The sequence below is a fragment of the Dendrobates tinctorius genome, unplaced genomic scaffold, assembly GCF_039654945.1.
Source record: "Dendrobates tinctorius isolate UK_male_01 unplaced genomic scaffold, ASM3965494v1 ptg000060l, whole genome shotgun sequence".
Taxonomy (NCBI): domain Eukaryota; kingdom Metazoa; phylum Chordata; class Amphibia; order Anura; family Dendrobatidae; genus Dendrobates; species Dendrobates tinctorius.
In genome coordinates, this window is record NW_027361728.1 from 75691870 (window position 1) to 75704765 (window position 12896).

The 12896-nt window shown below is 48.8% G+C and overlaps 1 protein-coding gene across 1 annotated transcript in view; it reads right to left on the reverse strand.

Annotated features, from left to right (window-relative positions):
• Window positions 1-842: 842 nt before the first annotated feature.
• The window catches only part of SELENOT (selenoprotein T), a 28164-nt gene continuing 16110 nt past the window's right edge, over window positions 843-12896 (reverse strand). Inside the window, exons 5-6 of the mRNA XM_073579072.1 lie at window positions 8891-9047; window positions 843-1506 (exon numbers count right to left, since the gene is read on the reverse strand). Of these exons, the coding sequence (XP_073435173.1) occupies window positions 8920-9047 (128 nt within the window). The 3' untranslated portion in view covers window positions 843-1506; window positions 8891-8919. The remainder of the gene's footprint in view (window positions 1507-8890; window positions 9048-12896) is intronic.

Below are 12896 nucleotides of genomic sequence, written 5' to 3' on the forward strand. Positions count from 1 at the left end.
CCTATTGTAGGAACCATAGGCTCAGGCGTTATATGTCAGGCAGTGGCAATAGTCTGGATGGAGGTTATGACATCAGTCCACCAAATGTACCCATCTGGAGGTAAATATATGGCATTAAGCCTCATGCCAACCAGATGAGGCCAAAGCAACACACTTTGGACCTCCATCTACTGACTGGTAGAACCTGGGAGGTTTTCCTTAGGCTAGTTTCACACTAGTGTTTCCTGGAGCTGCGTCAGGCTGCGCACGGCCGCCGCTAAGCTCCGCCCATGGCCGCGCCTCCTCATGTCAGCTCCGCCTATGGGCGCATGACGCTGCATGCGACCTGCGTACCCCATCTTTAGCATTGGGTACGCAGGCAAGCATTTGCCGGCGCCTGCATCCTTTTGACGGTGCGCTGAGCGCACCAAAATGCAACACTGTGTGTTTGGCACAGGTCGGCGCAACGTCAAAAGGACGCATACTCCGGCAAACGCATACCTGCGCACAGCCTGCGCACCCAATGCTAAAGATAGGGTACGCAGGTCGCATGCAGCGCCATGCGCCCATAGGCGGAGCTGACAGGAGGAGGCGTGGCCGTGGGCAGAGCTTGGCGGCGGCCATGCGCAGCCCGACACAGCTCCAGGAAACGCTAGTGTGAAACTAGCCTTACATAGACCTCCTGCTAAGAGCACAAAGAAAATATGCATTTAGTGTAAGACACCATTACTCATCCCGTTGCCTCACTGCCATCAACATTTTGTTTTGCCTCCATATACAAACCATTTTCCTAGATTTCATGAAGTCAGAGGAGAAGCTGGTGTTCAAGTGCATGTATATCACAAAGGGAGTCCACACACACATTTTGATGTTTTCCTTTATGGTAGGTTTATTTAATTTAATTTGCATCTTCTGTAAAGAGGACTAGTAGAAAGGCTCAGTTTAAAAACTCTACAGTAACTCGAATACAACAGGACAGCTCCGTCCTCCATCGTCACCAATAATTCTCCAATGCCGCGATACATGGTTTATAATTTGGAATAACTTAGCGATCTGCAATATAATCTTATTATACAGAACATCCAGAGAACTACACGCTAACAGTAGCCGATTATTGGAGTCTTTTTTTTTTTGCTAGAGCGTCACTTTAAACTATAAAAAGAACAGATTCTTATAAAAATTAGATATCAAAGACAAAACTCTGGAAAATGAAAATGAGATAACCTATTCCAACACTGGAAATGACGAATAGAAAACAAGGTTTAATGCCAGCATTATGTGACGTATGGGACAATATGAAACAATGGCTTGAAAACAAAACGTGGTTGGGTCTACACAGAATTTTGTCGCACTGTGGCTCTAAAACGCCACAAGAGGGCAGCACTCAGAAAAACCTTGCATGTGGGACTTCGAAAAGGTACAACGAGATGGCAGAGACATCCAGCCTGAACCAACAGGAGCTGTCTTGAGAGCAGGCCTTCATAAACACCAGCCCCGCTGACACCTTCAGAAAAGCCCACGTCATGCCTGGAGGGGTGAGAAAGAGGTTGGTTAGACAGGGCGCGGCATTATTAAATCTACACATTGACAGCACGATTTTATAGGAAACTCAATGTAAACTGTAAGGCTGTTACTATGGCCCTGGCGTTACTACACATGGAATACAGTGGGGGCGACTCCTGCCAGGCTGCGCCAGTGTGAGCACCACATGCCTCTAGAAAAAGGGTAGTGGACAAGGAGCCACATCTGGAAAGGGTGTTCTAAGCTTCTATACTTGCGTTTCAAAAATGTCAAGTAATTGATGGGGGAGGAAATGTCATTTGGGCCCCACCATTAACCTACCACATTTTTAGATCAGAAAATTCCCCTATAGCGGAGTCTAGCAATATAAAACCTATATTACTGAAGACTGACGAAACGTGAAAGTGTGTGACGTGCACAAGGTCACGATTCCCATGAACTCCCAGTGTGAGCAGATGTTCACTGCCATTGGCGTACTTGTGATCATGTTTGGCATATGAGTCCGTCGGCTTCTCCCAATAAAATATTGAGAAAAGTGGCAGGTCTCATTTGGATGCAAACTGCGAACATATGGTGACGCTCCCACAGACTCGTATCGAGAAAAACGCAGAATCGTGACAGTGTGAAGAAACGCGTGCGGTCACGACTGGGCGGTCTGCGGACACACAAGGACTGCAGACAAGCTTATTAATACCAAAGCTATGATTCTTGCACAGCATTGCCAACTGTCCAGAAATTCAAGGACAGACTGGAAAAAGGAGATTTTTGTGTACTCACCGTAAAATCTCTTTCTCTTAGCCTTTAATTGGGGGACACAGAACCTTGGGTGTTATGCTGCTGTCCACTAGGAGGCGACACTATGCATAATCTGAAAAAGATTAACTTTGGCTCCTCCTCTGCAGTATACACCCCTGGACGGCGTCAGCCTTCTCCAGTTTTGTGCCAAAGCATAAGGAGGAACGTAACCAAATAACATAACCATGCCTGTAAGAAGGCTACTATGTACGAGCTCAAAGAACAATATGAGAACTCAACAGGAAACAACGGCCCGTAAGGGCAACAGGGTGGGAGCTGTGTCCCCCAATTAAACTCTAAGAGAAAGAGATTTTACGGTGAGTACACAAAAATCTCCTTTACTCTGTCGCCTAATTGGGGGACACAGAACCTTGGGACGTCCCAAAGCAGTCCCTGGGTGGGAAGCAGTGGACGAATATGGTGCCGACAGTCCCCTAGACTTGGGGTACTGCCGCCTGCAGAACCAGTCTACCCAGGCTCGCATCCGCTGAGGACTGGGTATGAACACTGTAGTGTTTCGTAAACGTGTATAGGCTAGTCCAAGTGGCCGCCTTGCACACTTGTGCCGAAGCCTGGTGCCGAATGGCCCAGGAGGCCCCTACTGCCCGTGTAGAGTGTGCCGTGATACCGGCCGGAAGAGGGGAACTGTTAAGTCGGTAGGCCTCATGTATGGTGGACTTGATCCACCTGGCAAGGGTAGCCTTGGAAGCCGGCAACCCCTTGCGACTACCTTCCGGAAGAATGAAGAGGGAATCAGATTTCCGGAAAGGTGTAGTCCTGGACACGTAAATCCGTAATGCTCTGACGAGGTCAAGCGTATGCAGAGCCTTCTCCACTCTATGGACCGGAACCGGGCAAAGGGAAGGCAGTGAAATCTCTTCATCAAGGTGAAATTTGGACACAACCTTCGGAAGGAAGGATGGTACCGTGCGGAGAACCACCTTGTCCTGGTGAAAGGCTAGGAAAGGTCGTCTGCAGGAAAGTGCTGACAATTCCGACACTCTGCGTAACGAAGTGATAGCCACTAGAAAAACCACTTTCTGAGACAGAATGGAGAGTGGAACTCCTCTAAGAGGTTCGAAGGGTGGAGCCTGCAATGCTGTCAGGACCAGATTGAGGTCCCACGTATCCAGCGGACGTTTGTAGGGAGGAACCAATCGGGAAACTCCCTGGATGAAAGTCCTTACTTGCGGTTTAATAGCAATGCGCTTTTGAAAAAGGACTGAAAGCGCCGACACCTGACTCTTAAGCGAACTTAAGGATAGCTTGGCATCTAGGCCCGATTGAAGAAAACCTAGTACCTTCGGGAGGGAATAAGGGAGTGGGACTTGTCCGTGAGATTCGCACCAAGAAAAGAAAGCTCTCCAGGTACGATAATAGAGCTTGGCGGAGGCAGGCTTCCTTGCCCTGATCATAGTTGCAATGACTGCCGGTGAAAAACCTGCCTGGGTTAGAATCCAGGTTTCAAGGGCCATGCCGTCAAATTGAGAGCCCCTGAATTCTGGTGGAAGAACGGACCTTGAGACAGAAGGTCGTGACGGTCGGGTAGACGCCAGGGGGCGTCTGCCGTAAGTTGGACGATGTCGGCGTACCAAGTACGTCTGGGCCAGTCTGGCGCGATGAGGATGGTCGGAACTCCCTCTTGCTTGATCTTCCTCACGACCCTGGCGATTAGGGGGAGGGGTGGAAAAATGTACAGGAGTCGAAACTGGGACCAGTCCTGGACCAGGGCATCCGCTCCGAGCGACCGCGGGTCGTGTGTCCTGGCCATGAAATTGGGAACCTTGGTATTGAGATGGGATGCCATTAGGTCCACATCCGGGGTTCCCCAGCGTTGACAGATCTGGTAAAAAATCTCGGGATGGAGAGACCACTCCCCCGAGTCCATTCCTTGCCTGCTGAGGAAGTCGGCTTCCCAGTTTTCTACACCCGGAATGTGTACCGCAGAAAGTACCGACCTTGTGTCTTCCGCCCAGCGGAGGATATGAGCCACTTCTCTCATCGCCTGGGCGCTGCGGGTCCCGCCTTGGTGGTTCACGTATGCCACAGCCGTGGCATTGTCCGACTGTATCCGTATGTGCGAGGCTGCAAGCAAGTGATGAAATGCTCTCAGTGCCAAGAGAATGGCCCTGATTTCCAGAACATTGATAGACGATGTCACTTCCCTCGGTGACCACTTGCCCTGTGCCCTGTGATGTAGGTGCACCGTTCCCCAGCCTGTCAGGCTTGCATCGGTAGTCAGGATCTTCCATTGTCCTGAGAGGAATGGCTTCCCTCGTGTAAGCGAGTTTAGTTTGAGCCACCAATGCAGGGACCTCCTGGTTGATGACTTCAATCTGAACTCCCTGTCGAGGGAGAAGGGGTTCCTGTCCCAAGATCTGAGTATGGCTAGTTGAAGGACCCTGAGGTGAAACTGGGCGAATGGCACTGCCTCTATTGCTGCTGCCATCCTGCCGAGGATTCTCATGGCAAACCGGAGAGATCGAGGAGGACTGCGAAGGAGTGTGCGAACTCCCAGACGGATGGCCAGTGTCTTGTCCTTGGGAAGGAGCACCAGGCCCCTGGCGGCGTCGAATACCATTCCCAGGAATGTTAGAGTCCGAGTTGGGATGGTCGACGATTTCTGTAGGTTGACTAGCCATCCCAGGCGACTCAGAGTGTCTAGAGTGATTGAGACACTGACCTCGCAGTCTTTGAAAGTGGGAGACTTGACGAGGAGGTCGTCCAGGTACGGGACGACTAGGATGCCTCTTGAGTGCAGGACGTCCATGGTGGCCGCCATGACTTTGGTGAACGTTCTTGGAGCCGTGGCGAGTCCGAACGGAAGGGCGACAAACTGGTAGTGGTTTTGGTTGACCGCGAACCTGAGGAACCTTTGGTGGGCGGGAGCAATTGGTATGTGGAGATACGCATCCTGTATGTCTATGGAGGCGAGGTATTCTCCCTGCTCCATGGATGCAATGATGGACCGGAGGGACTCCATGCGGAAATGACGGACCCGTACGTAATTGTTGAGCTGTTTTAGGTCCAGTATGGGTCGGACGCCGCCTCCTTTCTTGGGGACTACGAACAAATTTGAGTAGAATCCTCGGAATCTCTCGTTCGCGGGAACCGGCACCACAACTCCTGATTGAAGGAGAGGGGAAACCGCTTGGTGGAAAACACGAGCCTTTTCTGGTGGTGTTGGAGGAACAGAAAGGAAGAACCGGTTCGGTGGAACGGAAGTGAACTCTATCTTGTATCCGGAAGACACTATTTCCCTGACCCACCTGTCTTCTGTAATAGGCAGCCAGACTTGCTGAAAGAGTAAAAGTCGGCCGCCTACTGGTGGGGTGTCTTCCGGAGGTCTCGAGTCATGATGAAGTGAAGTTCTGAGGTTTTCCTCCCTTGGGTTTCGCTTGGCCTGCTTTCGACTGCCAAGCCCTGTCCGGTCGCTGCTGCGTCCGTGGGTTGTCTCTGCGTGGAGAACGGTTGCGGTTTTGCACTGGGCGCGAAACGGACCAGCCCGAGGAATTCCGAAAGGATCGGAATCGCGTCTGGTTTCTTCGTTTAAACGTGCGTTTCGGTTTTAGTTGAGGGAGAGAGGTACTCTTACCCCCAGTGGCATTGGCTATCATGGTGTCCAACTTTTCGCCGAAAAGTCTTCCAGTAAAATACGGAAGTCGCGTGAGGGACTTCTTTGAGGCCGCATCCGCTTTCCATTCTCGCAGCCAGAGGATGCGTCGGATCGTGATGGCGTTTGATGCTATTCCCGCTACACCTCTGGCGGAATCCAGGGCTGCCTGAATCATGTAGTCTGCTACCACTGCCATCTGGACCGCTTGGTCCGAGTGTTCAGGATTTGAAGCCTGAAGACCCTCCTGTAGTTTTTTTGGCCCAAGCCAGGATGGCCTTGGCTGCCCAAACTGAAGCAAACGCAGGGCCCAGAGAGGCGCCTATCGTTTCGAAAATAGAACGAGCCATGCGTTCTACTTGCCGGTCTGCTGCGTCCCTGAGGGTTGAGCTATCCGGCAGAGAGAGTAAAGTCTGCGCTGCTAGCCTAGAAACCGGAGGGTCCACTTAAGGTGGGTCTGTCCATTGTTTGGTGTCTTTCTGTGGGAAGGGGTACTTCGCTTCCAAATATTTGCAATTAGCAAATTTTTTGTCAGGCTGCGCAAACTGTTTGGCAAGTATTTTCTCAAACTCATCGTGATTAGGGAAGACCTTAGGTGGTTTTTGAACACTTTCAAAGCAAATCCTATGTTTTGGGACTTCCGGGGGCGACTCGAATTTTTAGCACCCGATGAATGGCAGAAATTATGTCCTCAACTAGCGCTGTATTGCTAGGGGGAGAAGGTACCACGGACCTGACCGTTTCATTATCTGAGTCGGAGTCACAGATGCCCTCCGAATCCTGTGCCTCGCTAAGGTGATCCCTGGAGGGCGACCTGGGGCGGGGGTCTTCTGTGGTGGGGGATCCCTGTGGTAAATTGCACTGTCTGTCTGTGGCAGGGGACTGCCCAGGAGACCTGGAATGACGCCGTCTCTCCCTAGAGGGGGACGACCTTGTGCTATAGTGCGACTCAGGTGATCAAGACCTGTGGGTCCGCTTACGTCTGTGAGAGTCGGAAGCAGCATGTGCCTGAGACAAGCTGTCCGTTTGCTGTGTACCGTCCATAGCCGGGGCCCGACTCTGCAGAGCTTGCAGTAATGTAGCAGTTAGGTTGTCTATGGACTGTGACATAGACTGAGACATCTGAGTTGCCCATTCCGGCGTGGCCTGTGACACTGAAGCGTCAGTAGGGACTCCCTGGGGTTCTGACCCAGAGTTCTGGATACAGTCCCGGCAGTGCGGATACGTGCTGCCACTAGGGAGCGTGGCTTTGCAGGCTGTGCAGAATGCATAGAAACATTCCTGCCTGGTTCTCTTCCTTGAGCCCGGCATAGTGCACAGAGGCTGGCTATAAGGGATCGTACAGGGGTGGCTACGCAGAGGGAACCCACAGAAAGCCTTATAGGAAGTATAGATTCACAGCTGAGTAATGGAATCCAGCTGTGAGCTTACCCCACCGGTGTGCCCCTAGGTCCAGCGCCGACAGATCCCAGTTCTGTGCCCCCCCGGAGACCGCTGTGATGCTCCTCTCCTGGATCTCATCCAGAAAAAATGGCCACCGGGGCTCTGAGGAGAGGGAGGAGGGGCGGAGAGCTAAAAAGGGCGCGCTGGGCTGTGTAAAAACGCGCCCTTTCTGCCTCAATCCGCCCCTTCTATGACACTCCAGCGTGTCATTTTGGTCATCCGGGGGGCGGGGAAAAGGCGGATTTGTACCAGACCCCCCCAGAATGTTCGACTGGGGGGGGTCTGTTCGACTGGATAGCGGTGGGGGTAGCAGGGGTAGCGGTTTTTTTATGGGGGGCCCCTGAAGCGCTATGGAGCCGCTGCTGCTGCAGAGACAGGGACGCAGAAAAAGCCCTGTCTCTGCTGTGCCATCCAGTCCGCACCCTCCCCCGGCCCCAACAGGATCCCTCAGCCAGCCTGGGGTCCCTGGAAGCTGCAAAATGCTGCCTGATCTCCGACCCTACCTGAGGCGTCTCAACCTAATACCCCCTGCGGGGGATTAGGGAGGGTGCGTCTGTCACCGTCAGGGGGTCTTCATCCTCGCCTCAACCTCAACCCCTTAAAGGGGTTGGGGAAGGAGGGGGGTCTCGACCTCGAACCAGGACCCGAGGGACTGGGGAGGGAGCGACATGGGGAAAAACCACCTCAACCGGGTACCCCTAATAGGGGACCGAGGAGGGAGCCATGCCGGGAGTCTCGCTGGAGACCCACTTTTCTTCATCTGTATTTCCGTGAAAAAAAAGGAAAAAAACGGAAGAAAAAAAAGGTGTGCCTCCTTGCGACACTAAGCAAAAACTGGAGAAGGCTGACGCCGTCCAGGGGTGTATACTGCAGAGGAGGAGCCAAAGTTAATCTTTTTCAGATTATGCATAGTGTCGCCTCCTAGTGGACAGCAGCATAACACCCAAGGTTCTGTGTCCCCCAATTAGGCGACAGAGTAAGCAGGCATTTTTCTTGTGCCCCTCTAAACAATATATAAAATTTATTATTGTGACGGTGATTTTTCTGGGGTTCGAGTTACTTGTAATTCTCATTTTACAGTTCACAAAAAATGCATTCATATCAATATAGGGAGATACAGACACATCGCTGATAATCTTAATGATTCACTATAGTTGTTCAATATCATAAAATAGGCAAGCCACCTGTGATTTTAAGCTGTCCAGAAAAAAAAAAAAAAAAAAAAAATAATAATATCAAAATGCAGTTTTGGGAACCCTGATGTATGGAGATTTTTCTTCCATCTCACCCCCATTAGTACTTTTCTTTACTGGTTAATAAAGCACCACAGCCATGTAGGAGACATTGCATCCCAATAGTGTGCAGGAAACAGGCTGGGTGACCTCATTAATAGCAGGCCTCTGTGCATTGCGGATGCTCTGCCCTATTATTTGCTAATTACTGGCAGGGAATATTTTACGCCCTCGTCCCAGAGACTTCATTTACGACACTAATACTATTTCAGCAGAAGATCAAAATTACAGACATCCATACACTTACAAAAATCAATCCGGTGCTGGAAAATGTGGTTATGAGCGGTGGTGGTTGGGAATCGCATCCATGTGAACGTTTAACTTCATCTCATTATCAATAATTTGGACAAGTTGCTGCATTGATGGGATATGGCCAGATTCTAGCTTTGACCACACAGGGACATCTGGAAAAAAATACAACAAAATAGAAGACAGGCAAGAAAAGCACAAAAAAGCACCAGCTACTGGTCAAAAATGTATATAGGGCTATATGGCGGTAGTATGCTCTACTATGTTGATATACAGACACTCAAGACTTAAGGAATTAGATCTAATATAATATGGTTTTTTCTGCTAATTGTTTTGATGGGCATTACTGTGATGCTTGCCTGCATGTGTCCCTGATCATATACAGTTTCTATATTTAATTTTGCTCTTGCCTGCCATCTGGTGGTGCCCCTGAATTTCTTGGCTCACTGTCATACATTATGGGTTTTTTTTAATGACCTATTGTGATTTTTTTAATGTGATTTAATAAAATTTGATTTTTATAGTTCAATATCCTCTTTTGTCTATATGTTCTCTATCACCTTAGCGTAGAACGGCCTTGTATAAAATAGTCCTACTTAAATGCTATATATTGTACGATTGCTTTTTTAAGCATGCAATTTGTTATATACAGATATGCATCTTCTTGCAAGGATTACTAGTTTGGTTATTTCCATAGGAGTTTTGAGCTTCATTGTCTATAAATAGTACCCCATCCACCCTGGAAGACTAGTATATTTATTTCTTTATGGCTTGATAAAAGGCCTTGTGCAGCCAAAACGTGATTTTTCTCCACTAAAAGTTACCAAAAGTAGCAGATCTGATGACCTGGTTCCTGGACTTCTCTGTATTGCTACAACTTTGAGGAGGCTTGCACCAAGTGTGCACGGGCAACCGAGTGGTGCACGGACCGCCTCTATTCCATGATGTAGATTGGTCAGAGATCAAAACTGCTGATTTAAATATCCAGAGTTTTCCAGACAGAGGTACATGTGGCAAGGCAGGAACAACTTTCATAGTACAACTGCCAGCTTAACATCGCCTGCAGTCAGCATGTGCCATTGTCGTTAGTATTCCCAAATATGGCATCAATTGATAGAAAGTAGTCTTAACTAGTTTAGCTAGTTATCTAAAAGTGAAGTGTATGTTTATGTTCAACTACAGAGACAATGTTAAAGTCAGCAGTCTATGCACACGACCCGGTGGGAACAATGGAAGTTAAAGGGGGTTCCCCGCTAAACAAACTTTAAATGTGCTAACTTTTGAGATGGTCACACTGGCTTTTTAACCCCCTTCATGCAGATGGGTGTCACCTTGTCCTGAGCCAGGATTCACAAGTGTGGAGGGATGGCTTCACACCACACGCTGTAGATGCCGGTTACATAAGGCTACTTTCACACTTGCGTTAGGAGACGCAGTGCGCGGCCGCCGTGCAGCTCCGCCCCCTGCTGCACCCCCTCTGGTCAGCTCCTCCAATGGGTGCATGAAGCTGCATGCGTCCTGCGTACCTTATTGTTAGCATTGGGTACGCAGGCCATGCGCTGGTATGCTTTTGCCGGCACATGCGCCCTTTTGACAGGCGCGCCGAGCGCACCAAAATGCAAGACGGTGCGTTTGGCGCACGTCGGCACACCGTCAAAAGGGCGCATGCGCCGGCAAAAGCATACAAGCTCACGGCCTGCGTACCCAATGCTAATGATAGGGTACGCAGGTCACATGCAGCATCATGCGCCCATAGGAGGAGCTGACCAGAGGGGGTGCGGCAGGGGGCAGAGCTGCATGGCGGCCATGCGCTGTGCCTCCTAACGCAAGTGTGAAAGTAGCCTTACTTAGTCTGCATTTCTCGCACAGCAGAGGTCGGAGCGCAGATTATTGATGTCAATCTTTGACAGCAACATTTAAATTACATAATTGACCGCGTGCACCAGCTTCCATCAGCCCTCATGATGCAATCGCGGGGTACCAATGGGTTACTATGCAGCCAGGGGTCTATAGAAGGCCCTTGTCAATGTCATCTTGGCGGTCGTGTGAAGATCAGCTGTGAGGTTGTGCTTACAGACATTGATTTACACTATATACAGCAATATATATATATAAAGTGTATATAGTGCAAGTGATCGGACGATGGCAGGTTCAAGTCCCCTAATAAAAATGTTAGGGTCAAGTGCAAACGTTAAGTATTTCTCATCAGTATGTTTAAGCCAAAAACCAGGAGTGGGTGATAAATACAGAAGTGGTGACGTGTTTCTATTATACTTTTCTTGATTGTTCCACTTCCGGTTTTGGCTTAAAAATACCGAGCAAATACTCAAGGTGTGCGAGTGGCCTTAGCGTCTCAGAAAAATCTGACAAGCCTTAAATCACTTCCAAATATTGTACTGAGCCAGAGAATAATGTTGACAAATGATTTTTACCTCACAATGCATACTGTAAGAACAATGGTGGAATTGCATTTTTCCCCCCACTATTTCAAGCTTGGCATTCTTATTCTGTTTTTTTTTTTTCAGTACATTTTATTGTAAAATAATGCTGTCATTCAAAGCTACAACTCATCCCCACAATCAACAAGCCCTTATATATGACTATGTTGATGGGAAAAAAAAAGTCCCTCTTGGAAGAGCAGGAGGAAAAATTAAAAACAAAAAAGTGCAAACAACCAAAGTTGCTTGGTCCAGAAGGGGTTCATGAAGTGTTGAGTGACAGCTGCAATACACAGGAGCACACTAGGCCATATGTAATAACGGAACTTCTCTAGACAGAGGCTGGAGATATAGGGAAGAGAGCTTAGAATGAGGGGAGGGTGTGATCAGTGCACAGATATTGTGGGACTGATATTTCCTTCCTCCTTCAGTTGAGCAGCTTCCCCATAATTATTTAGACAGCCCACAAGAATACAACAGTTCCTTAATATGTGGGGGGAGGGATGCCACTGAGACCAAGAATATCTAACTACACTGAAAGTCTGCACGGTCTTCATTTACCTACTCTATTATTTGAGTAGAAACTACTAAAAAAGAATTCTGACTAATAATCTAAGTTAGGGAATTCCCATTACCTTACATACTATGTGCATCACAGTGTACACCCCACCGACTGGCACCAAGTTAATCAGTTAGACAGAAAGCAGTAGGAGATGCAACGTGTAAAGGAAAGCTATACCACAAAACCAAACTGTGACAATTGAAGGAATCAACAGTTGCCAAACATGGGAGGGTGCTGTGTCCCCCAATGAAGGCTGAGAAACAGATTTTACAGCGAGTAACCAAAAATCCTGTTCTCTATCGCTTCTTTGGAGAACACAGGAAACCATGGAACGTCCCAAAGCAGTCCCTAGAGAGAGAAAAGCACAAACTCCATTCAGGACAGAGAACTAGCCACTGCCTTTTTCAAGATTCTCACACCTAGGCTGGCATCTGACGAGGCGTAGCTATGAACTTTTAGAACTTGGCAAATGTGTGAATTGAAGACAATGTCGCAATTTGCAAAGCTGTAAGGCGGATGATGAATGGCCCAGGAGGCACCGACTAATCGGATAGTGGGCCTTAATCCCAGGACGAGGCGTTCTGATCTTAACTAGGTATGCTTCCAAGATAGCCGCCCAGAACCAGAAGGGAAATTGCAGCCTTTGATGCCAGAAGGCCTCTACAAGAATCTGTCCTCCGGAAGGGAGCATTTTTGGAAAGGTAAACTCAAATCGCCCTGACCAGGTCCAATCTATTCACAGAATGCTCCAGGGGATGAACCAAACATGGACAGAAGAATGGGAGGACGATGTCCTCATAGAGATGAAAGGCTGGAAACTACCTTGAAAGAAAAAGAAAAAAAGGAACAGGCCACAAAACCACCTTATCCTGATGAAGAATAAGGAAGGGGGAGTGAAAAGAAAGCGTTGCCAGCTCTGAAGCCTGCCTGAAGGAAATAACGGCCACGAGAAAGGCCACTTTCCAAAATAAAAAAAAAAAAAAAACACAGGAATACTTTGCGGT